Below are 26,867 nucleotides of genomic sequence, written 5' to 3'. Positions count from 1 at the left end.
GGGTGAGGATTAACAACAACAACAACAAATACCAGTGAATTTAATTAATTGTTTAATAATTAATAAATATTTATTTTAAGTGATTAAAGTTAAATAGAATCTCTCAACCATGATCAGGGTAAGAAAATATTGTTCAATGAGTTTTTAAAGCATGCTAAGTTTTTTGTGAAAACTGTATACTTTATTAGAAAATCTGTTGTCAAGGAAGTATTTTTAATTGAAAGTACTGCTTAACTAACAGAAATGAAATGTGTAAATGCAAATAAAGCACAAAGAGGAAGGAGAGGATTGGATAACTTTTAGGAAACTGTCAGTCTAACAGAAGTAGGAGAAAGAAACTATTTAAAAAGTAAACCAGAGATAAATTTATTGTAATTTAAATTACAAAATGTTTAGAACTGTATAAGAAGGACATATAAAAACATGTGGTTTGCTGCTAAAGTAGTTTTGGAGGAGTTTACTGGCCTTACATAAATATGTTTTATAAAAAAGAGAAATCTAAAATACATGAATGCAAAATTTTGGGGGGAAAATAAAAACAGATTTTCTTAAAAAATAAATAAAACGAGAAAGAAGTAAAGATAAGAGAAGAAATCAAATAGAGAACAAAAACACAGAGGAAAATTACAATGTACTGTTAAATAGACAGACAAGCTCTAGCATGAACAATAAAACAAAACAACAAAAAAACAGGAGAAAAGGCACAAATATATATTGGGACTAAAGGGACTATACTTACAGCAATGAAAGATCTTTAAAATCATAAGCAAATCCTCAGAACAACTTTGTGTTTATAAATTTAGAAACTAAAAGGAAATGATATTTGTATAGGCAGTATAGTTTTCTAAAGCTGACTCAAAAGCAAAATGAATAAGCAAATAACCATTAACAAAATTAAACCAGTAATCACATTCATTTTCCTTCCTTCAAAGATAGGCCCAGATGTTTGCATAAACATATAATATAACAAGAGAATAGAATACTGTCCAGATATAATAGCAAACATTATAAGTATTTAAAATATAACAAAATCAGCATTAAAATCAATAGTAAAATGATAAGCTACTCAAAAAATAGAGCTGGACAGTAGTAAGCCAGAGGGAATGGGTAGCTTACAATGTACACATAAATAAATTCTAGGCGGCTTTCAGTACTAAATATGGAAAGCATAACTTTAAAACTGTGGGAGGAAACATAGAAAAAGAATTTTATTATTTGAAGGTAAGGAATGGTATCTGAGGAAATTCATGAAGCACACAAGCTGAGCTTGATACCACCCACCTCGGCTCTGCAGAGTGGAGGGTCGCGGCAGGGTGCTGCCTCCCTGCCCCTATGGCTTTCTGTTGGTTTTGCTAAATTGGGAATCACAGGCAGAAATCTGAGGACAGGAGAAAACTGAGGATAGGATAGCAATTCTTCTGGTTCCCTTGACACCTGCCTATAGTATGTTGTCTGTGTCCTTGTGTGAAGACTACAGCTCCTATCAGCCATGCCTCTCCTTCCAGCCCCTTTCCAAGCTCCAGGTTTAGCTTTTTACTTCCTGCCTACACTTCTAGGAGTGGTAGCACTTGGGGACTGCTCTGTCCCTTGTTGGCTTCCAGAACACTGGTCACATATTTGTGAACTGTTTTTGTAATGCTTATAACACACAGAGAATGGCCATTCAAAATTCATGAAGAAATACACATCAATAAGGACAATGGGAAAGAAATGAAAAAGGAACCCCATGGTCCTGGCTGGGTGGCTTAATTGGTTAGAGTGTCATCCTGTACACCAAAAGTGTCGTGGTGTTTGATTCCCGGTCAGGGCACATACCTAGTTTGAGGCTTTGCTCCCTGGTTCGAGCATGTACAGGAGGCAACTGATCGATGTTTCTCTCTCTTTCCCCCCCTCCCCTCTCTCTCTAAAATCAATAGAAACATGTTCTCTGGTGAGGATTTAAAAAAACAAACAAGGAAATTCATAGAAGAGGAAACTAGAATAGCAAAAAGAACAAAAACAACACACTTTCCTTTCCTTGTGGAATGGCTGTTTTATTATGTAGAAGTTATAAATCAATTTTCAGTTCCTGCACAACCTCTGAGACTGATCACACCTTGCCCCGCCTCCCAGGCCACCGTGGGTTGAGGAATCACTGGGAGACAGATGTCCGAGGCGGTCAGGACAAAGCACTCTTTCCGAAGCTGTCTGGGAATGACAGCAATAGGGCCGATCCACTCACTGGAGGATTTACAGAGGTGGAAGCTATGGGTGGGCACATTTTGTGTGGGTCAGTAGTAAATCGAGGAAGTTGATCCCTATAGTCTCTCATTGCTCCAAGTGTGGGAAAGAGAAAATAGTGCACCTGCTGTGGGAAAGGCAGAAGGCAAGGGCTGCTGGGGTCCTGCGAGTTTGAGGTGAAAGGCAAGTGGTTCCCTCACTCTGGGGATATTCTACACCAAATTGCATAATTTGGTCCTAACTGACCTTCCTAAAATTACATAATTTACTCCCTAAAATTGTAGACTTCTGCCAGATTGGACAACTCATAATTTCCGTTGAAATAAGTTGTCTCCATCTACTAGTTCATCACTATACTAAAGTCCCAAAATGCTTATATTGGCAACCATAATTATTTAATGAATTGTTTCCAGTTTTATTGAGATGTAACTGACTTACAGCCCTGTATAAGTTTAAGATATACAGAATAATGATGATTCAATTTACATATATTATGAAATTATTATCACAAGAAGTTTATAGTTAACACCCATCATCTTATATAGATACAAAAAGAGAAAGAAAAAGAAGAAAAACCGTTTTTCCCTAATGACGATACCTCTTAACTTTTATATATACCATACAGCAGTGTTAACTACAAGTCATCATGTATATTATGTCCTTAGTACTTATTTATCTTATAAACAGAAATTTGTGCTTTTTGACCACCTTCATTCAATTCCCCATCCTCTTCTCCTGCCCACCACCTCTGGTAACCACAGATCTGATCTCCCTGTCTAGGGGTTCGGTGTGTTTGTTTTTGTAGATCCACATATGAGTGAGATCATACAGTGTTTGTCTTTCTCTGTCTAACTTATTTAGCATTAATGCCCTCAAGGTCCATCCATGTTGTTCCCAAATGGCAGGATTTCCTCCCTTTTATGGCGGAAAAACTTTCTATTATATATTGTTTATATATATATATATCACAATTTATGTATCCATTTATCTGTCAATGGACACTTAGGTTGTTTCACGCCTTGGCTACTATGAATAACACTGCTGTGAACATGGGCTATAGATATCTCTTCCACATAGTGTTTTTGTTTCTTTCAGATGTATTTCCAGAAGGGGAATTGCTGGATGATATGGTAGCTCTATTTTTAATTTTTTGAGGATACTCCATATTGTTTTCCATAGTGGCTGTACCAGTTTACTTTCCCACAAATGATGCACAAAGGTTCCCTTGTCTCCACATCCTCTTCAGCATTTGTTATTTATTTCTTTTTGGTAATAGTCATTTTGACAAGTGTGAGATGGTATCTCATTGTGGTTTTGATATGTGTTTTCCTGAGCATTAGTGATGCTGCCTATCTTAAACCAAATAATTGTTACAGTGTTGGGAAAGAGATAACAGAGTGAAACAATTGTTTTTATATTTCTTTTTGTAATTGTTAGGGATAAATCATTAGGATATGCAAGTAACAAAAGTATGTATTTTTTAACAAAGTCATGCAGACCCTTCTTTTAGTATTTGAATAGTCCATATTTCTTGATTTGGAGGCTAGGACTAAGGATTTACAAGTATGAGAAAATTAATTAATTACCTGTATTTTTTTTTTTTATTATTGGAGCTCCAAATTCAGCTCAGTGCAACACACTGAGTACCTATTGGGTTCAAGGTACTGTACTTACGAGTGGGCAGAGGAAAGAGTTGTATAAAATACAGGAAGCCTTGAACCGTGGAAAAGTTGTACACATAATGCTTGTACGCAAAATAGCATTATTCCAAGTAATTTCCATCTCCAGTAGCATGTACCTTTTCTGCAGGCTTGGATATATGATCTCCAAATAGGTGTGTTTTCCCATCACAACTGACCTTCAGGTTTGCTCAAAGCAACACGGCCTTTTTTGCTGCCTCACCTTTGTTTAATGAAAGCCATTTCCTTCCTAATGCCAGTGCTGGGTTAATGGACGAAGATGGGAGGGAAATCTAACGTCTTTCTCCATTCGACACCAGATTGTCTTTCTGCCTTGTGGCTTTAATCACTCAATCCTACTCACATCTGCCATAAGAACAATTACAAGTTTTTTACTGACTTCTTACCCGGGAGGATGTGTTGGAGGATAACAACACCTCCTGCAGACAGGAAGGGCAAATTCTTCATCTTCTTCCAGCGTCATAGGTAATGATGTTCCTCTGCAAACCCCCAAAGAGTACTGCTTTGGGCTTCCACACCCACGTTCCCACAGGTCCTGGCTCTGTTCTGATTTATACATTTTCTTCTGCTCTCTTCTGAGGTAAGTTTTAATTATGTAGACAGATTGTAAAAGTCTCTTTCTTCTTGTAAACAACTATGTTTTCCTCAGTAGTGGGTTTTGTTTAACTGACTGCCTCCTACCTGAATCTTCTGTGTACCCAGGAACTAGCTGTTCATTGCTGAACTGGAGCATCAAAAGGAGAGAGAGCTGGGTTCTCTGCGTAGTTTTCTTTGAGGGGTGTGATCTTGGAGCACCTCAAATTGCAAATCTCCCCCAGGAACTGATTCAGGTTGCATATGCTTGGAAAGCCCACACTATTTTAGTTTTGAATCACTCTAAGAACAAAGTATCTCCTATCAAACCATATTTTTTCTTCTACTTATTTGCAAACTTTCTCTATTACCCAAATCAAGAAATGCTTGAAATCCTCAAAAGTACTCATGAAAATGTTAGTCACTGCTCCTCCCTCAGGGAACTCAGAAGAGTAGACTTGGGGAAGCCCCTCGGGTGACGGAGACAGCTGCTGCTCTTACTCTGCCCTTCTGTGTAATAGTAAAATATAAAGACAATATTAATAATGTGACCTTTTTATTGTTGTTGTTGTTCTGCGTAAACACTTCTATTTGCTGGATTTATTTTTTCTCCTCAAGAGATTGCTCGACTACAGTCCCTTCTACTTCTGATCTCATAGGTTACTTCTGAAGGCAGTGTTTGTGTGAAAACTGGTGTGCCCAAGAAGAACTGAATATTATCTTTTCACCTGCCTAGCAATTTCCCACAGCAGTTTTCACTTTTACCTGAAACCTCACTAGCACCTCTTTAAAAGGCTACGCCAGTATTTTCCCAGAAGTTATTGAGGCATCTATGGAGGAGGGAAAAAAGAGAAACTTTTTAGACACAGCTGCATGTGTTGTGTCTTCACATTGAGGAAACGTTTATGTGTTTGGTCCAAAGTGGGGGGGGAGGGGTGTGGTCTGTGGCCACTTAGCAGAGCCAAGGCCTTGGCTGGCGTTAGACAGAAAGCCGTGACCTTGGCCTCGTTAACGAGGCTAACTAGTGAGCTCAGATTTGCTTGGCTGCGCACGGGGAGGAGGGCTTCTTAACTCAGGTTTCAGTGAGGGTTCATAAACAAACTGATATCTTATGCAAGGTTTTGTGTGTGTTTATATTTTTCTAAGGAGACGTTTACATTTTCATTAGACTCTCAAAAGTAGGTAGGACTTAAAAACAAAACAAAACCAGGTTAAGATTACACTGAATAAAATAGTTCCAAAACAAAGTCATTTCAGTACTTTTTAAAAATAAAGTAAGCTTTTATTCCTGAGGTGGATTCTGTACTCTCATGTTATTATGAGAGAGGTCCTTGAACTCTGACCTTTTAATATTCCACCTTCTATGCCATTAAGAGATATTAAATGTACCCTGTAAGCTGGAGAAAGCTATTACTTTTACATGAGTGGGAAGTGGTAGATTAAACCCTCCCTTTTGAACTTTATTTATTTGTAACACATGAAGTGGTTTTCTCCTTTATTCCAAGAACATGTCTTTCAAAATGCCTTCTTTGGCAATTCATTCTGTCAGTCGTCTTTCATCCCACAGTTGTTGCAAGGTAACCCAAACCCTGCTTTACTCTTCACAGCGTAAGAGGGCTTAAATCTGGCTGTTCTTCTTCTCATTAAACGTTAGGGTGTTACTTATTAACTGTAGGACAATACATTCCTTAGATAAGATAAAGGTGCACAATAGAAAATTGCCATTCTAGAGACATCTACTAGTTTCTTCTGTCTTCAGAGTGTTAACAGCTCATGTAAGTCTTCAGTATTGAAACATGGCATATTTATAGTATATTTGGGAAGAAATGTCTTCACCAAGATAAAAGGTGGATTTTTCAAAAATTCCAGGTTATTTCATGGGACGAGCACTTAAGAGAACGAGAAAGGATTGAAGCACTATGGAAAACAGACCATGTGGTTTTCCGAAATGAGGAGAGATGCAGCCATCTGAAATGGTCATGAATCCCAAACAAGTCTTCTTCTCGGTGCTGATCTTTGGAGTGGCAGGACTAGTCCTCTTCATGTATTTGCAAGTCTGGATTGAAGAACAACACACAAGTAAGACGTTGACTTATTTTTCCCATTTTAATTACAATGGTCATTTTCTATTAAATAAACTGTTATGTTTATAGACACACAGAAAGTCCTAATATTTCTAAAAACAACAAAAATTAGACACAAACTGAATTCCCTAGTTACTAAAACAAAGAATGATTATCTGGTGGGCATTTCCTTGGTGGCTTGGGACAACACTTGGAGTTTTTGTTATCTTGGGGGGGAACGACAGTGGTCCATGAGCCCCTCAAGAGCTGCTCATAGAGAATTTGTCTACTCGAATATGTAGCTTTAATTCTACCTACGGTGTGTCCACCAAGCTTGGGCACAAGTCAACAAGGAGCTAAATATATCACAAACTCACTGTCTCTTCCTTCCTTCCTAATTTTTGTGTTCATACTCAAAATTGGTGTTGAAATTCTTTAATATCTTTACTTTAAAGCAAAGGTTAGCAAATCTTTTCTGTAAATGAATAGTTAGAAAATATTTTAAGCTTTATAAGCCATACTGTGTCTATCACAACTACTTAACTCTGCCAATGTATCATGAAAGCAGCTCTAGATTATATGTAAACAAATGGACCAGGTTGTTGTTGTTCCGATAAAACTTTATTTACAAAAACAGGTGTACTATTGATCCAAAAGCAGTAGTTTGCTGATCTCCACTATACTTATCTTATATTTTCATCATTTAGTTTGTAATTACTGTACATCGGAGGCATTCAATTACTGTTAAATAGATTATGTTTATAATGACAATAGGAAATTGAGTATGTTCATTATGATTAATGGAAATGCTTTAGAATATCATAGATATACATCTAGGTGTTGTGAAATTCAGTTGTTTTCCATTAGTAAAAATAGATGAAGACTTATGATTATTAAGGGAAACAAAGTAAAAACAGAACAATTTTTTGTTTCCTATTATTGCCATTTTAATAAATTATTCTAGATTAAAGGCCTTTAAGAATTTACACTTAAACATAATTCAATATTGAATCACATATATGATCATTTTAAAAATTGTTTCTATTTTGAAATACCTTTCCTTGGTTAATCCTCATAGGATTTATTTAATTTATATAGTAACCCTTGGGGGAAAAATTTGCATATAATTATTTTCTAGAGAATATGTAACATATTGCCAAAAGTTATTCTTAATCCCCATTAGAATTTACATAAACTATAATATTTTTTTGTTTTCTATATCACTACAATAATTTGTCATAATAACTTATAATATTTAATGAAACCATCTGTGATAAAATATATAAAATAATTTCTTCTGCAATACAACTCTTAGTATAGATCTTGTAGGAAAGCAAACCTTCAGTAGGTGTTTGTTGAATGAGTAAACGAATGAATGAATAGCCCTAGCCGGTTTGGCTCAGCAATTAGAACTCAGCCCTCAGACCAAAGGGTCTCAGGTTTGATTCTGGTCAAGGGCATATACTTCAGTTGTGGCTCAATCCCCAGCCCTGGTTGGGGTCATGCAGGAGGCAGCCAGTTGATGTGTCTCCTTCACATCAATGTTTCTCTCTCTATCCCTCTCACTTTATCTGAAAAATCAATGAAAAAGTGTCCTTGGGTGAGGAATAAAAACAAAAAAAAAAGAATGAATGGATAGATTAAAAATGTACTGCAGAATACAGACTGGAATGTAGCAGAGCAAAAAAAACAAAACAAAACAAAACAAAACAAAGAGATCTCATTATTGGGAGGTTCGCTGTCATAGTCTCATGACAAATTCCACCAGAAAAGTATCACAACAAGGCTCCAGTTTGCAAAATAAAATATATTCATATATACAAACAAATGGAGTAATGTTATGATTTGGTCTTGTCAACAAGAAAACTATATATCCAAAGAAACAGTCAAGTCGTACTTTACATATAATGCAGTTTACAAAATGTGTTTGTTCACCAGCACGGGTAGCTACCATTTATTGAACGCTTTATTAGTGCTGAATGTTTACATATATTTTCTCTAATACTAACGATGTTTTACTAAGTGTGATATTCTAAATTCATACATGAGGAAACTGAGGTCCAGTCAGAAAAAGAACTTAGCTGAAGCCTCACGTGTAGGCCTTTGCAGAGGGAAATCTGCACCTGGTTTGTGCTTCTTCAAAGCCCATGCCTCTGCCCTGCTTGGTGCTTCTGCAAGGGGAAAAGATGCATGTTACTGCCCCCTAGGCTGCAAATGAAGCAGCCGAGTCTGGCTGGTATGGCCCAGTGGTTGAGCACCGACCCATGCACCAAGAGGTCGCTGGCTCGATACCTAGTCAGGACACATGCTCAGGTTGTGTGGCCAATTGATGTTCTCTCTCATCAATGTTTCTCTCTCTCTCTCTCTCCCTCTCACTTTCTCTCTCTCTAAAATCAATAAGGTAAAAAAAAAATAAAAACAAAAACAAGTAAGCAGCTGAACTGGGACACTTGAAGTGACTTGCCTAATGATACAAAGCTAAGAGTTTTCAAACTATGACCCATGCCCAGGTTACCTACTTCTCATGAACCCTAAAAGGGCCTCACCAAGAAAGTGGATGAAATAAACATATTATAAATGCCAAAGTGTCCATACAGATTATTTAAAATCACTGAATTAGTGACCCCAAGTTATTTACAAGTTCATAGATGTGTGACCCACTCTGCAAGTTAGATACTTAATTGAGTTCATTATTTTTCCAAGCTGGGAAATTATTTTCCCTAGTTTAGATGGGCTGGTAAAACATTTACCATTTATCCTCTTCCTTTTTGTCTGTGATCTGCCAGATGTACTTTCTCTGAGTCTTGATGTATCGTAAGTGAATTACCTACTATTTCACAACCTACACATGGCAGTGAGTATCAGCTTTACAGCAGGGTTCCTTTAGATAATTATTTTGCTGAAGACAAGTTTTATTTTTCAAGGAGACTTCCAGCTGGAGTTTTCCCTTAACCAGGCTAGACCCTCGGTGGTAGTTCTGTTGTTTTCTAGGTAGATAAATACATATGTATTTTATACATATTTCAAATAACATCAGAAGCATTATACATTTTTAAAGGCAGTCTCTTTTTAAACCAGAAAATATTTGATTATTGTCTTTGATGTTCGGTTAAAACTTAGAAAATCTGTCTTTTGAATACTGTGGAACTGGCACTGATAGAATGGCAGATGATTGGTTTGGGTTCCTGAGATCTTCTATAAGTAGAGCAGATTTAAAAATCTGAAATGGTTTTGATCTCTTATGAGAACTTGTAAGTTCTTTTTATACCTTTTATTTGAGACTTTTAAAGTCTAGTAAGATATGGATTATTATCTATACTTTCCTACTCTCCCTGGGTTCTTCTGTTAAAATAAAATGCTTCAGAATTACCAAAAAACAAAACAAAAACCTCTTAAAAATGCTCTGATATGCTAGTAAAATATTATGAATACACAAGATTTTTTGGAGGAAAAATGTATTACAGAGAAATTAAAGTCTGTCCAGTCACACATAACAATATCCACTTTTCAGTATCATCATCAATTAATTTATGCATTTTTATGGTAATTTTCAGTACGATGTATTATTATGAATTTTATTTTGAACATTTTCTCTTAATTGTTAAGAGCATAACATTCAGTTAAGAGTATACATTCAGAGGAATCTTGAAAATCTCAACTCTACTTATTAGCTACACTACCCTAGGCCAATTGGCATCTCTAAGCCTCAATTTTCTCCTCTGTAAAATGGGGACAATAATGTTTTCCACATAGGGCTGCAGTAAGGATTAAAGGACACAATGCCTATAAAGCACTTAGCATGGTGTCTGGCAAACAGTAGTGCACAATGCATGTGAACAGTTATTACTATCCTGAAAGTGATGCAAAGTATCATTTGCTTTTTCTGAGTTATCTCAATTAAGACTCAGCCACAATTCAGGAAAACAATCCCAAGCTTGTGTCTTAACTGATGAAGTAAAGAGAAAAAAGACTCAGTCTGGGCTCTGGTTAAATTAGTTGGGAGAATATAACTGGCACAGAGCCCTTGTGTTTCACAATGTAGAAGTTGGAAGGAGAATGACAGGATTGAGTGCAGAGAGCTGAACCAGTATCCTGGAGCATCTCATGTCTATACAAGCTGCCCAAGGTCAGAGTATTCATTCATTCAACAGTGTTTTTTAAAAACCTAAAGATCAGAGGTGCCAAAACTGTGGTGAATACAGAGATATAATAGAGGGCCAGATATAATCCCTGTTCTCAAGGAGACTATAGTCTCATGGATTGTAAGAGAAAAGGGTCTTGAGTCCAGGCCAAGGTGTTGGTACAAAAAGATAGTCCATTGTGACAGAAAAGAGACAGGGACTCCATTATGCGGCAAAATAATGAGTTAGAACCAGGAGAAAGAGCCTAATCAGTTTTAGTGATGAAAATGCTAACCAGATAAAAGCTTTAGAAGGAGTGCTGTAGGGGTGGGTGCAGGGTTAATGGTACAGAGGACCAGCTCAGAGCAGAACAGATATATCTATGGGAAAGAGGCAATAATGAGGAGGGCAATTCAGGATAAATCACAAGACTGGGTCTTTTTTCCCCCAGCTACTGTTAAATAGAACAAATAGCACAGGGTGTGGTACATACCTTTTTTTTGTATTGTGCAATAAGACAGGGTTAAGACTCCCTCATAATAGAGTCAGAATCTCAGCTTTACAAAAGGCTGTAAAGATTATCTTATATACCACCTGTTCTTTGAAAATATCAACATCACTCCCCTGTCTAAAACTTTTCAATGATATCTTATTTCTTATAACAAAAACTCTCTGGATCCCACAGACCTGGGTCTGGTGTAGTCTGCCTGCCTCCATAGCGTTGCCCTCCATTCTCTTGAGATGCTTCCGGCTTGGTCTCTCCTGCCTCACTAAGCCCTTTGCTGACTCAGCTCTCTCCTGGTTTCAGAGCTGGGGTGCTTTTTCCCAGCTCTCACCTGTCAGGGCTTAGCTCCAGTGGCACCTACTTTAATCACCCCACAGCCAATCAGTCACCCTCTCTGCCCTCATATTATTTATTTATGTCAGAGAAATTATCATAATTAGCAATTGCCTTGTTTAATTATGTGATTTAATTATCTGTTTACAGACTGCATTCATTACTCTTTTATAAATTACATGAGTACATAGACCTTGTGTGTCTCACTTACCACAGTGTCCCTATTCTACAGCATGGAACATATATTTGTTAGGTGCTTAATAGTATTGCTGCACAGGGTGGATGCATAAGGCCTTACTTGGGTTTCCAACATCCAGCCAAATGACTGCATAGACTGTGTTTGAATGCATATGGGAACAAAGTGTCCACTACTCCTCAAGGCATCCACCCAATGTCCCCACAGGCACCTCCTACTTGCATTCCTGGCCCTGTGTGAGGCTCTCTTCTTCCATAGCATGGCCTGAGCATTTCATGGCGGATGAAACCCCCAATTTTTTAACCATTTCATGAAAAAATGATTCAGGTCACTCTCCTCTGAAATATAATCATGTGGCAGTTCTATATTCCTTTTAAAATATGATGTGTTTTATTCTTGAATGAAACTTTTATTAGAAATACACTTATCTAATAAAATCCCCTATTGAGTAGTAAAGAGTTATATACACAATTTTAAATTACAAACTAGTAAAAATCGAACAGGTCCCACCAAATAGCTTACATTCTTTCTTTTCCTGAGATTTTCCAGAATCAAGTTCAGTTTCAACTGAAATTGTTCCCTGGATTTATCCTACATTATAGATCTTACCAACTTCTGAACACTTTTATTCAGGACCAGTAATTTTTATTATTATATTTTATTGGTTTAAATAAACCAATTTGTTTAAGCAAAAAACAATAATAATTTACCCTTTTCTCCAATCCCCCACCAACCACCTCTGGCAACCATCTATCTGTTTCTGGTATCTATGAGCTTGATTTTGAATATTTTTTATTCTACATATAACAGGGATCATATGGTATTTGTCTATCTCAGTCTGACTTATTTTACTTCGCATTATATCTTCCAGGTTCATCCATGTTGTCTTTAATGGCAAGGTTTTATTCTCTTTATTGCTGAATAATATTATATTATGTATATATAACACAATTCTCTTATCCACTTATTCATTGATGAATACTTAAGTTGTTTGTATATCTTGGCTATTGTAAATAATGCTGCAGTAAACATGAGAGTGCACATATCTTTTCGAGTTAGTGTTTTTATTTTCATCAGATAAATACTCAGAAGTGGGGTTGCTGAATCATATGGTAATCATGTGGCAGTTCTATTTTTAATTTTTTGAAGAACTTTCATACTGTTTTCCATAGAAGCTGTACCAATTTACATTCTCACCAACAGTGCGCAAGGGTTTTCATTTCTCCACATCCTCACCAACACTTACTTCTAGTCTTCTTGATTATAGCCATTTTAACAAGTGTAAAGTTATATCACATTGTGGTTTTGATTTGCATTTTTCTGATGATTAATAATGTAGAACATTTTTAAATGTACCTGTTTGCCATCGGTATGCACTCTTTGAGAGAATGATTATTTAGATTTTCTGCCTATTTTTTTTAAATGTATCTTCAGCCCTGGCTGGTTTTGCTCAGTGGTTAGAGCATCGGCCCGCAGACCAGAGAGTCTGGGGTTTGGTTACTGCTAAGGGCATGTACCTGGGTTGCAGTTCATCCCTGTCTCTGTTAGGGTGGTGTGGGTGGCAACCACTCAATGTGTCTCTCTCATGTCGATGTTTCTCTCTCTCTTCCTCCCTCTCTCCCCTGGCTCTATCCGAAGGTAAATAAAAAAAAGTCCTTGGATGAGAATAAAAAAATAAAGATAAATAAAAAAAAAATGTATCTTCATTGTTGAAAGTATTATAGATGTCCCATCTTTTTTTCTTTTCCCCCCATTAATTCCCTCCCCTCCACTCCCAACCCCACCCCCCATACTGGCTTTCACTACACTATTCTCTGTGTCCATGGGTTATGCATATATGCATATAAATTCTTTGGTTAATCTCTTTCTACCCACCCCCTTCCCTCTGAGGTTCATTGGTCTGTTCCATGCTTCCTTGTCTCTGGATCTAATTTGTTCATCAGCTTATTTTATTCATTATATTCCACAAATAAGTGAGATCATGTGATATTTGTCTTTCTCTGATTGGCTTATTTTGCTTAGCATAATACTCTCCAGGTCCCTCCATGTCGTCTCAAAGGATAAGAGATCTTTCTTTCTTAGAGCTGCATAGTATTCCATTGTGTAGATGTACCACAGCTTTTTTTATCCACTCAGCTTCTGATGGGCACTTGGGCTGTTTCCAGATCTTAGCTATTGCAAATAATGCTGCTATAAACATAAGAGTGCATATATTCTTTCCGATTGGTGTTTCGGGATTCTTAGAATATATTCATAACACTGGGATCACTGGGTCAAATGGCAGTTTCATTTTTTATTTTTTGAGGAAACTATACTGTTTTCTGTAATGGCTGTACCAGTTTGCATGTCTGCCAGCAGTGTACTAGGGTTTCCTTTTATTTACATCCCAGCCAGCACTTGTCCTTTGATGATTTGTTGATTGCAGCCATTCTGCAGGTGTGAGGTGATACCTCATTGTCATTTTAATTTGCATCTCTGATGATTAGTGACATTGAGCATTTTTCATGTCTCTTGGCCATATGTATGTCCTCTTTGGAGAAGTGTCTACTTAGGTCCTTTGCCCATTTTTTAAATTGGATTGTTAGTCTTCCTTTTGTTAAGTTGTATGAATTCTTTATATATTTTGGAAATTAACCCCTTATCAGAGGTATCATTGGCAAATATGTTCTTTTATGCAGTGGATCCCTTTTCTTTTTGTTGATGGTTTCTTTTGCTGTGCAGAAGCTTTTTATTTTGATGTAGTCCCATTTGTTTATTTTTACTTTGTTTCTCTTGCCCTAGGCAGTGTATTGGTGAAAATTCTGCTCTGTGAGATGTCTGAGACTTTGTTGCCTGATGTTTCTTCTAGGATTTTTATGGTTTCACAACTTGCAGTTAAGTCTTTTATCCATTTTGAGTTTATTTTTATGTAAGTTGGTGGTCTAGTTTCATTTTTATTTTCATGTACCTGTCCAGTTATCCCAACATAATTTATTGAAGAGACTGTCTTTACTCCACTGTATGCTCTTGCCTCCTTTGTCAAATATTGAATGTAATAGCATGGATCAATTTCTGAGTTCTCTCTTCTGTTCCATTGGTCTATACGCCTGTTCTTATGCCAGCACCAGGCTGTTTTTATTATAGTGGCCTTGTAGTATAATTTGATATCCAGTATTGTGATCCTTCCTACTTTGTTCTTCTTTTTCAAGATTGCTGCAGCTATTCAGAGTCCTTTTTGGTTCCATATAAATTTTTGGAGTATTTGTTCTAGATCTGTGAAATATGTCATTGGTATTTTAATAGAGATTGCATTTAATTTAATTAGATTTTTTTGTGTTTTTTTTTTTGTTTTGCTATTGAGTTGTATGAGTTCTTTGTGTATATTGATTATTAGCTCCTAATCAGTTATATGATTTGCAAATATTTTCTCCCATTCAATAGGTGGCATTTCCATTTTGTTAATGGTTTCATTTGCTGTACAGAAGATTTTTAGTTTGATGTAGTCTTACTTGTTTATATTTTGCTTTTGGTGTCAGAGTCAAAAAATTATCACTAAGACCTTTGTCAAGCAGCTTGAAGCCTATGTTTTCTTCTAAGAGTTTTATAGTTTCAGGTCTTACACTCAAGTCTTCAGTTTTCATTTTGAATAATTTTTGTGTGTGGTGTAAGATAATGGTCCAGTTTAATTCTTTTGTTTATGGCTGTCCTATTTTCCTAACACCATTTATTGAAGACACTAGTCTTTCTCCATTGTATATTCTTGGCTACTTTGTCATAAATTAATTAACCATATATATGTGGGTTTATTTCTTAGTTCTCTATTCTGTCCAATTGATCTATGTGTCTGTCTTTATGCCAATAACATACTCTTTTAATTGCTGTTGCTTGGTAAATTTCAAATCAGTGAGTGTGATTCCTCCAGCTTTGTTCATTCTCAAGATGCTTTGGCACAATCAATGACTTTTTAACTATTAATTGATAATATTTTTGCATGTTTATCTTAAATAGCAACTTGTCTGACTTTTCTTTCATACCTCTAACTGGACTTGTTTCCTGATTTCTGTGAGTTCTTTCTGATATAGACTAAATAAGTACTAATATCTGAATGTAATTTAGGATTCAGCATTAGCATCTAATGTCAATTGTTTAGCTAGGAATGATCAGACACAGCATAAGAAAGAATCATATAGCTATAGTCTCATCTTTTCAAAACTCCTTGTCACCAACCCAGGTTCTATAGAATTCTGATCTTGAATGTATTTGGCCTAAAAATATATTCTTTTTGGATAGTAATATAAACTTTCTAGAGATCAGGGTTCTATTTAAATCCTACATGCTATTATCAATGGTAAGATAGCCAAAACAAATAACTACTTTCAATTTTTTTCTTTTGCAAAACTCAATAAACATCATTAGGCCCAGGTTATATTTTAACCCTCCTGTGTTTGTTTGAAAGTTAAAGATAGTAGCTACACTGTTCTGATTTCAAAGTAAAGCCACCTTACTGTTTTCTGAGACAACGGATTCAGGACTTCACAAGCAAACTGGCCTCCATACTTAGGTATTTCTAAGGAGATTTCATCTTGCTTTTTTCAAACTATGTGTATTTTGTGGCATATAAAGTTTTGCTTCTAGACTGGATTGGCATAGTTCTTGTCTGTTGAGCCTTTCTGATGAGAAAGTATATTCCTTGCCTCCAAAATCAGGCTGTTCATTCTGATTGTGATGTTACCATAATGAAATTCTATTTTCTCCTAGGAAACCTTTGTATATCTGAACTGGAGCAAAGCCACTTGTAAGGACTTGATGCTTACTGTCAGTCATATACTCGGGAAAGTCAAATTGCTTTTCTTTAAAAAAAAAAAGTCACTAATTTTAGTTACTTCCTAGTGTGGCATTGATTTTTCAGTCAAACACATGCTCCCTCTGCCCACCTCTGGATGCCACCTTATTCCATCTTCCTTTTCTGTGTCTTTCCCCATCTCAGGGCCTTTGAGGTAGCTGTTCTCTCTTCCTAGAATAGGTTTTCTTTGGCTGTTTCCATTGCTGGCTTTTCCTCGTCCTTCAGGAAACAGCTCAATCACCTTCCCTCAAGAACCTATGTAAAGTAGATACCTTCTGATGTTTTCTCTCCCAGCACCTGTTTTATTTTATTTTTTCTTTTTCTTTTTTAATCCTTACCCAAGGATATTTTTCCATTTATTTTCCCACAGAGTGGGAGGGGGAGAGAGAGAGAGGAAAAAAAACATCGATGTGAGAGAGACACATCAACTGGCTGCCTCCCTCAAAACCCCACCAGGGCCGGGGACCAAACCGCAACTGAGGCACATGCCCTTGACTGGAATCAAACCCAAGACTCTTTGACACTCCAACCACCGAGCCAAACCAGCCAGGGCTGTTTTATTATTTCTTAAAATACTTCATGGCATTTATTTCAATTTGTAATCATTATTTTTATGTACACATGATCTACTACTCTCAGTAAAATATAAGGGTCTGAGGACACGGAGCTGGCATGTTGGTCACTAATTTGACTCTAGCTGCCTCCATACTTCCAGGACCTGATTTCAATCATCACTTCACTGTGTATCTCCAAGGCTCTCCAGTTTCTTCTTATTCACTCAACCACCTATAACTTGGTTCTCCCTATAGACTCTGTCTTAACCCCCAGCCTTCTGTATTTCTGGGGGCTGAGCCCCTACATTTGTCTATACTGCAGAAGCCATACTACTAGAAGTGAAGGAGGAATGGATGTCAAAATTGTTTGAAATCTTCTGACATTGAATAACATTTTTTGGTTGAAATTTGCTACAGAGTCAATCTAATCAACACAGACTTTTTAAAATCTAGTGATAAATTAATGCATTTGTTCCTCAAAGATGTTTTGAGCACAGATGAACAGTAATGCTGTTGCTTCAGCCCTGCACTTGTCCTTCATTAGGGTGTTACCCCCGCCTCCATTTCTCCACTCCCACGCCATCTACAGTAGCAGAAACTACCATATCACAATAGAGCCCTTCATTTGGTCCATTGGCGGGCACCTGGCCAATGCTAGGCCTGTCATTCATGGCACAGCACACATTACTAGTCACAATGAATTTCTAGTCTGTGGAATGGGTGGCTGACTCAAGCTTGGTCGGTGATTTTCTTTCTTGGGACTTTGGTTTTCAACACCAAGAGAAGGGCCTGAGTGTCTGGATTATGTAATGCAAAACTCAGAATCTTATGTGGCTGTTTCCTACCATGTGGTCTGGAGCAGCTGCAGATACTAGGCTGGAGAGAGAGAGAATAGCAGTTGGGAGGAGAGGAGCAGAGGTGTGGAGAGAGCCCCAGCAAGTGTGTGGGTTCCTGGATCAGCTGCTCCCAAATGTCACTATTGTTCCTGCCCGGTATAGTTAAGGTGGCTTGTAGGGGTAGAAGAATTCTCCTTTCTTCACTTCTGATTCTTTGCCTGATCCAGTAATTAAGTTGACATAAGACAGGTTAACAGGAAAAAAAATTTAATTTTATGCCTACTGGAACCTCATAAAAATATGACTCAAAGAAGTGACTTAAGTAGAGAACTTTGAAATCTTTTAGACAAAGGAACAATACATTTGTGAAGAATTGACAGACAAAGGGGTTTGTGCTTGGGGTAGTAAATTGGTAAAGAAGAAACATAGTTTGCATATACAGCCGTCTCGGCTCTGCATGCCCTGTCTCTGGTGACAAGGATGCCTTCTGCTCTCCTGCCACAAGGAGGGTAACTTTCCTATGGGGCATTTATATCCTGTTTTGGGAGACAAAGCAGGCTCAGAGTAACCTTTTTGGACCACCTGTTTCTCCAATACCTTTAATTCAACAAAATCAAAATGACAAAGCAGCCTATTTTGGGGACACATGTTCTGAACCCCTACAGGCTCAAATTGAGTTTCTATCACCTGTAGTCCAAATGGTGCTAACGAATATAGTCAGCTCTGATATCTTAATCTTCTTTCCCCACCCTCAGTAAGCAGCCATCTTTTTAAAAATGGGGTTACTGTAGCATAGACGAGTTTCATAAAGGACTCATTAGCTTTATTCATCTCTTAAAGGGACAAGTAGCACAGAACAACCCTCTACTTTTTATTCATTTTACACCATGGCACAAGATGCTGCCTTGTTCATTACTGTGTCCTAGCACCAAGCACAATGCCTGGCCCAGAGCAGACATGCAGTAAATCTTTGCTGGGTGAGTCATCCTCACCAAAAGCAAAGCTCAACTTTCTTAAGCCAAAGAAGGTATCCGAAGTTACAGTGTTTGGGTAAACATCCTGAGATGTCTTCCTTGAGGTTAGGAATGTGTTACCTGGCAAGGCGTAGTTTTCCTTTTGCTATGCTTCATTTCTAACACAGGCTGGGTCATCCCTTAGCAGACATGATGTTAGAAAAAGTTGAAAATTGCATGTGGAATTCCATAAAATGACCTTTTAAGGTGCCTTATAACATTAACTTCCTTCTGGCTGTCATTGTGTGTCTGAAGGAGACAGTAACAAATAAAGACAGTCACAGAAACTCTCCACTTTGGAGACAGCATTTTGTAGTGGAATGCACTGAGCCTGTTTTGTGTCCTTGAACAAGTTGAATAATTCCTCCAGATTCTGATTTCTTTATTTCTCTTGTTACCATACCTTTTTCCTTTCTCATCTAACCACCTTCCTAAATTCAACATTTATCACCACATTCCTGTGCAAGTCTCTATAATTTTTAACAGTATGTATATTCTTTTTCTAATATTTTAGCTCTATATAATTAGTCTATCTGTATAGACTTGCTTTTTGCTTTTTCATTCAATATTAGGCTTTTAAGATTTACTTATATATTGACATACCCTATATATATCAATATATATCCATCACCTAACTGCTATATACTATTTTATTATGTGAATAGGCTGTAATTTATTTGTCCAATTGATGTGTATTAACATTGTTTCTAATTTTCTGCTATTGCACACAATTCTGCTAAGCACATCTCTGTTGTCATGTTTGAGAGTTTCTATCAAGGGTCAAATTGCATATTCTTTATAATAAACATGAGCTTCAAGATTCTATGATTCCATATTATAGCTTCTCCTCTGCTCCCCACAAATCAAAATTAAGAATTCTTAAAAACACTCATTAAATGTTTAATGAGAATCCTAGGAAAATTAATATTGAAAACTTTATTTGGATGTCACAGATTTTCATTCAGATTCACAGATGGAAAGAGACAAATACAGAGCAGGGAACATGCTTTCACAGTGTTCTTGCTTTATTGGCATGCTGACAGAGCAGTTAACAGTTCATTGAGAACATTAAAATAATCACCAAGTCATTTGTGTGGACTTTGAGTGTGAGTGTAACAACCTCACTCACTAAATAATTCACCATGCAGATAGGCAAAGTAACTCCTGTTAGCGAGTATTGATTTAATATTAATACGTAGTCTGAACTCTCTAATTTTTCTAATAAAAATAAACCCTGCCAAATGCCAAAGTGTCATCTAGTCCGGGCCACCTCCTTTTACAGAGAGAAACTGAAAGGCTTAAATTTGCATAGTCAATAAGTAACAAAACTGGCAGCTGCCCATTTCCCCCACAATCCTCTTCCCCTTCCTCTTTCCTCCCTTCCCCTTCAGATACAAGTGGATTCAGAACACTTTTGAATTATTGGTTTGTTTCCTAAAGCAGCTTGAACTTAGCCATTTCAAGACCGTGTTGAGAAGTCTAGCAACCGGATGCATCACCAGGGACAAAGACATGGTTTCTGTTCTCCGGCTAAAAAATCTGCCGAGATTTTTCCACTGTAGCAGCGGCCCCAGACTTCTAAAGGAAGTTCAACAGTACAGAAACAAGGTCTTTGGGAACAACTTACTCTGTGATTTTTCTTTTTCAAACATCTTTCAAGAGTAAATCAAGAGGCTAGGAGGTTTGGTGGGAAATTTCATGGGATCCAGTTCATCACTGATTAAAGAGGAATAAAACTTAAAAGGAAAGCATGGTGTGCGTGTGTGTGTGAGTGTGTGTGTGTTTAATAAAAAAAAGAAAGAAACTTAGATTTCATTAAGTTTTGCTCTGTTATGTTTATCCAAGTCAAAGATTACCAAAAGTTGTATTTTCATACACGGGATTGAAAGTAGGTATTTTTATGCTAATCCAACAACAGAATTAATCAGTAGTATCCCCTTCACTATTCTCAGCCTTTTAGCTCTGTCGTTCACACATGAGTCAGTCTGGGTTGTAAACATTGGCTTTTGTGTCTGTCTTCCCAACTGGCAGCCCACTGAAGGTCAGAACCACAGCACCTGGTACATAGGAGACCCCAATAAAGAGTTCAATGAAAAGAAATGGGACAGTGATGCCAGAGACAGGGAGCCCCCGACTGTTTATCCTGAACTCAGGATGCATCGATCTTTGGTGTGGTCACAACCTTCTAGGTCTGTTTGTGGGCTTTGTAGCTCTAGATTTGTCACTTGCATCTTCTGAAGAATTAAACAACTTTTGGGTAAGGGATTATATAAACAGTCACATAGGGTTTTATGTATAACCCAGGAATTATTTAATTAATGATTATCCTATTAATAGAGTTGTATCTTCCCAATAGCTAAAATAACTATACCCACTGGCCAGTCTTCCCCCATTTTCATTGACTTGGGGTATTGGGGGAAAAACCTACTCTTCTCCAGGTCACTTAATCAATTTGGAATATTCTTGCAGGTTTGTTTTGCTCAGGTCATGAAGAAACCTCATAAACTATATTACATTTCATGGTGTCATTCCTCAAGCTCAGTCTGGCTGTCTGTTTTTATATCTGGCGACTTTTTTGATAGAAAATTATATAAGACAGATCCACACCGGGATAAAGTGATGGGCCTTTAATGTTGCCTGGCAGCCCTGTGTTCCCTATTGATCTTTTTCTCTCCTGATATTCAGAGAGGCGATTTCTGATGTGCCACTTCCGCTTCAGTGCCCCAAGCACATCTGCCCCCCAGTGTTTCCACAGATCACCTCTCTCCTGCTTCACAGAAAAGAGAGTATCAAAGGAAACCCAAAGCTTCCTTCTAACAACAGACACACGTACCTACTTCCACCCCAAATCCTGCTCTTCTCTCAGCTGCTACTTCCTTCTCCTCCTCACCTTCTTCCCCCTCCTCCCACTCATAGTCTGTTTCCTGAGGGGGCTTCTTCAGTGACTATGCCCATCTTCTGTTTCTTCTCTTCTCCTGTATCTTCATCTCGTTCTCTATCACTTGCTCCTATCTGTATTTATACATGGTTCAAGCTCACCTATCTATGAATAACAAAATTCAAATATCCAGTTCTTTCAACCAGTTTCCTTTCCCCCCAATCTCTCCATTTCTGCCCCTTTAACTTCTTAAAAGAACTTAGGGTAATCACCATCTCCACTTTATTACTGCCTGCTCACCTTCCCCAACTTACTGCAGTCTGTCCCTGTCAACCACCGGTTCCGTTTCCCACAACCATCTTCCCACCATAAAATCCAGTAAGTCCTTCCCAGTCCTCATGTGAGCTCTCTACATCATTAGATACTAGAAGCCTCTTAAAGATGCCCCTTCCTTGATGTCTGGGAGGACAGACTCTTTGATTTTCCTACTTTCCTCTGCCTCCATTCTCAGTTCCCTCTGCTGGCTACTTTGTGTCCTTTTCTCATGCCTTAGATGTTGATGTTCCCCAGAGTTCTACCCTGGAATCTCTTTTCTTCTCACTCTACCGGCTTACCCAGTGTGACCCCATCCATAGAAACCTGATCCCTCATAGTTCCCTACAACATAGTTCCATCTATTTCCTGGGCATCTGTATATTCATTGAATGCCCCACAGATCCCTTAAACTCAATGAGTACAAAACCAAATCCATCATTTTTCTTCAAAGCCTGTCTTGTTTCACTACAGAGGCAGTTGCCCCTCATAAAGACCATGTTGCCATTGGATCCCTGCATCTTCCCTCCTCCTGTGTGCAGGTCTTCTTGCCCCCCACCCCTACTTACCTCGGTGGCTCTTGGGACAACCTAAACTCCATAATTTGGCTGGTGCTTTATGGTAAGACCTCTACTTAACTCTCCAGAATCATTTCTGGCCACATTGCTCATGTTGCACTAACCCTCTAGCTGTCCTAAATTTCTTTCAGTTCCTTGAACTGACCGTCAGGTCTCTCAACCCTAGCCCTATAGGTACCTATAGAAAGCATGTTATTTGTTTGAAATATTTAAGTTGCCCTCCTATGGGCTTCCTGCACTTCCCTATTAAGATGACTTTGGAGTGTTTGTTAATATCATGTTTGCTACCCTTAACCCACCAGGCCATGAGATTTGTGAGGGTGGCACTTGGCGGGCATTTCACCTGTGCATCCCCTGTGCTCCGTACATGCTTCTTTGGCCATGATGGTTAGGATTTTCTTATCTCAATTTGAAAATATTAAGTTAGAAGTCTTGGAAAAGAAATACAAGTATATCCCTTCTCTCTTAGGTACACATATATCAGCCTCCCAATTAGCATACCATGAAAATGATTTATATCAGAGTCTATGAGAATCCACCATTTGATTTCATGGAAAGAAAAGTGCATGATTGTACTCCATCATGATGACATTATTTTATAAAACTTCTTTATCATGCAGTATTTTAGTGGTAATGTAGTTCCATTTTAGTATAGTATAATTTTCTGGTTTACCTCCAGAATAAAAGTTTTTCATTTATAGGTTAGTTATTAAATTTCTTTTACTCAGAGTCCTCACTTCTCTTACTTTTCAGTTTTACCCTTCTGAAATTTCTTTGTTTTCCAGAACATTGTAAACTCACTTGGGCCGTCCATCTGTGTGCCTGACAGTGCAAAATTATTGTGCACAACATCAGTGATTTTTAAAAGCCAATAAAGAAGAATGTGGGGGCAGAGCTGACATCAATGACATTGAGAGCTATCGTCTCAGGAAGCTCAGGATGTTTCCCATGTGTCCGGGCCCATCTCAGAGAAAAAACACAATACATCCTGTGCAGATACCATTTTCTTCTTTTCCAATGACATTTAACTGTCCTGTGGGTGGCTGCTGGCTACATAGTTAGTAAAGAATCTTAATGGAGAGAACAATTTTCTCATTAATCTTTTAAAAATTGAGAAGGCCAGAAATTGACATTAAAAATGGTTCAAAAGTATTCCGAGAGAGGTGAGGTATCTAGCTCTCCATGCTGTGGCTGTGCTTGTGGAAATGCCTAAACATTCTCTTAATAAAAACGTCTCAATGATAAATATAGAATTCCAGAATGCTTATCATGTACCATATGGGTCAAGTCATAATTAATAGTTATTCGCAGATAAAAAACAATAGACATAAATATTTTTATATTTCATAGTCCTAGGAACAGCTTTCAAATGACTTTTATAACCAATTTATTATGAATTATTAGTCCATATAAATTAGGCTCACACAGTTTTGCATTTCTTATAATATGAAATATACCTAAAAATACAAATGATTTTTATTGTAAGATATTCTCAAGTGCTTTCTACATAACCCATTGCATTATAATTAGCTCAGAAAGACATATTTGGTAACACTGAGAAAAATTCTCAGTTTTCAAACTCACTTCAGATGCAGAAAGCCAAAGAATGTCTGCTAGCAGAAGAAACAAGAATAGCAGTCAGCTTCCATATACTCAATAAACCCGTGTGGGTTTTACTAAGCCGTATTTTAAGTTTGCTCAGGAGAGAGACAAATCCATAAAGCAGTCAGGCTGCTTATGATCACGCTGCCAGAAATACACAGTAAACAATGAAATTGCCTCCAAATTTCGGACTCAGAATTTTATGATTGACATTAAGGGTCAGTGCCTGCATTTTAGATCCTTCCCCAGAAGCAATTCAATAATCAACAGAAATCAGAAGTCCATTCACTGAACCACTGGCAGAAAATTAGGTAGAGACTCCCAGTTTGCTTTGGATCAAAGGTATGTCTGAAAACCTAAAGGTAAAGAAAAAGACAATAACTGCAACCTGAAATCCCATATCCAAAAAGCAAGATGCTATGTTTTTAGAAGAGCTATAAAGAGTTATGAGCAATCTAGACTAGATGGAAAAATGGAGATGTACTTAAATGGAAAACTCGTGGTAATGGAAAAATTTAATAGGTTTTAATTCTATTTCTCATTCTTCTGAAATGTTTTTACATCAACTAGATTGAGCTTGCAATGGCAGGTGTGCATTTGAAAAAAATAATCTTAACAAATTCTAATTCTGTGATGGCAATACCCATGAAAATTTAAATAGCATAAGTCTTTTTTAATTTACAGCAACAGGTATCTCTTACATTTAAATTTCATGCTCTCTGTTTACAATCGGCAAGTCAGGTTATCCTTGATTTCTGCCAAAATGCCAAGATAACTTGGCCGATGTTGGATTCCAGAAGGCAAAGAGCCTTCTTCCCTGAAGCAATTTTTGATTAAGAAGAAAATGAGATCTCAGGTGTATTTTTAGCATCTGGAATTCTTAAATATTCATTTATTCAGTATTGACTTTGGGGACCCTTTGGGTTGTTATATTTTTGTGTATTTACAGTGAATAGCACTACTACATGAATCATTATATTACCTTCAAACAATTGTGCTGCCATTCCTTCCAGAAAGCTTCCTTGTAAAGCACACATAACTCCATAAGGGCATAGATCTATCTACATTACTATTCTATGAATATTCATGAGAGTCACTGGTGGCCAAGGACTGCAGAGAGGAGAGAGGATTCCTGAAAACAGGGTTTGTAAAAATGTGGCAGGGTAGTATTTTATCTGCGTAGCCAGGGTAAAACGTACAGATGCAAGGTTTTCTGTGGTCGTGGTGGTGGTCGTGCTGTTGGTTTGCAAAGAGTAGCCTTGTGGCCAACTCTGGCCATCTTGTCAGATCATGTTCTTGATGTCAGTGCATAAAAATGACCTCTTCTAGTGTCACAATATTTATGTCTGTTTTAGAGCAAGCTGCTCACTAGCAATTCTGAGAATTAATAGGATGTCCTGGGGAAATGAGTAAATCTTCCCTTGTTTTTTGACATTTCTCCCCATTAACTCTTAACCCTCTCCATACTTGTCCTTTTTTTTCCCTGCCTCTGAAGAATTAAACTAAACTCAGGACATGATATTTTATCTTTACGGCCTTATGGACTCTTATTCTACAAATGTTAATTTTTATTTAACTCCTCACACACTAGGTGCTCCTGATTACTGCGGCCTTTTACAGGGTGACTGTGCACTGAGGAATAGAGAATAATTAAACTTTCAGGAACTATTGGACACTGGCTGTGAACTGCCACCAATTTCAGGAGACCCACATATGACCATCAGAGTGGGGGCTTTGGGGCCAGGAAGTCAATGGCATTTTTAGCTCAGGCCCATCTCACAGTGAGTTATCTCCGAACCCAACCACTGGCTCTTTCCCCAACTCCAGGGTGCATAACTGCAATACCCACCCTCAGCAACCAGCAGAGGCCCCACACTGGGGGTTCTGAGAAACATATCTAATAGAAAACGTGTATTTTAGGGAGGGAAATAGTTATTGATTAACACCAGCAGAACTGCCACTAAGTAGCTGTGTGGCCTTCGCCAAGGCCCTTGGCCCACCTAGGTGTGTCTCCTGACCTAAAACACATGGAAGTTATGATGGAGGATGTTCAAGTTTCCTTTCGGTTCTAAAACGCTGATATTTTCGTTCACTTGTTTCTTTCAGCACTTTTTTTTTTCCTTGAGTAGTCAAACTGGAGATGTATTGGGTTCATATCTATTTCCTTTGTATTATAACCAAATAAAGATAGCTTGGCACTCCTGCATATTTTTTGTGATTGATTGTGCAATAAAAGCTGAAGTTTTCCTGCAGTCTTTTGCTTCCATGTGCATCAAATTTGCCTCTGCCCCCTTCTCTCTTCATCCAGCCTCACCTCTTTGTTTTCAACTTCTTAATCGCTTGACGTGAAAAATGTGCAGTAGTGAGTCTAATGGGTAATTACATCAAAGAGGGTAGGAAGTGATCTAAATTTCAAATTCAGATTAATCACCTAAATCTTAACTATAACTAGCATAACATAATTACTTTTTTCAACTTTTTTTTTTTATTGTGCTGCCTATACCAAGCTGATTTTCATTAACTTTTAATGCTCTTTGTAACTGCATTCCAGTTTGTATTCA

General features: G+C 37.6%; 1 protein-coding gene across 1 annotated transcript in view; it reads left to right on the top strand.

Moving 5' to 3' along the window:
• Positions 1–26,867, top strand: part of CHST9 (carbohydrate sulfotransferase 9) — a 263,752-nt gene that overhangs the window by 27,878 nt on the left and 209,007 nt on the right. The window contains exon 2 of the mRNA XM_036245374.1: positions 6,363–6,572. Within this exon, the coding sequence (XP_036101267.1) occupies positions 6,452–6,572 (121 nt within the window). The 5' untranslated portion in view covers positions 6,363–6,451. The remainder of the gene's footprint in view (positions 1–6,362; positions 6,573–26,867) is intronic.

The sequence above is a fragment of the Molossus molossus genome, unplaced genomic scaffold (assembly GCF_014108415.1).
Source record: "Molossus molossus isolate mMolMol1 unplaced genomic scaffold, mMolMol1.p scaffold_m16_p_6, whole genome shotgun sequence".
NCBI lineage: Eukaryota > Metazoa > Chordata > Mammalia > Chiroptera > Molossidae > Molossus > Molossus molossus.
The sequence above is the reverse complement of the archived record's forward strand: the minus strand, read 5'-3'. Positions and strand labels throughout refer to the sequence as shown.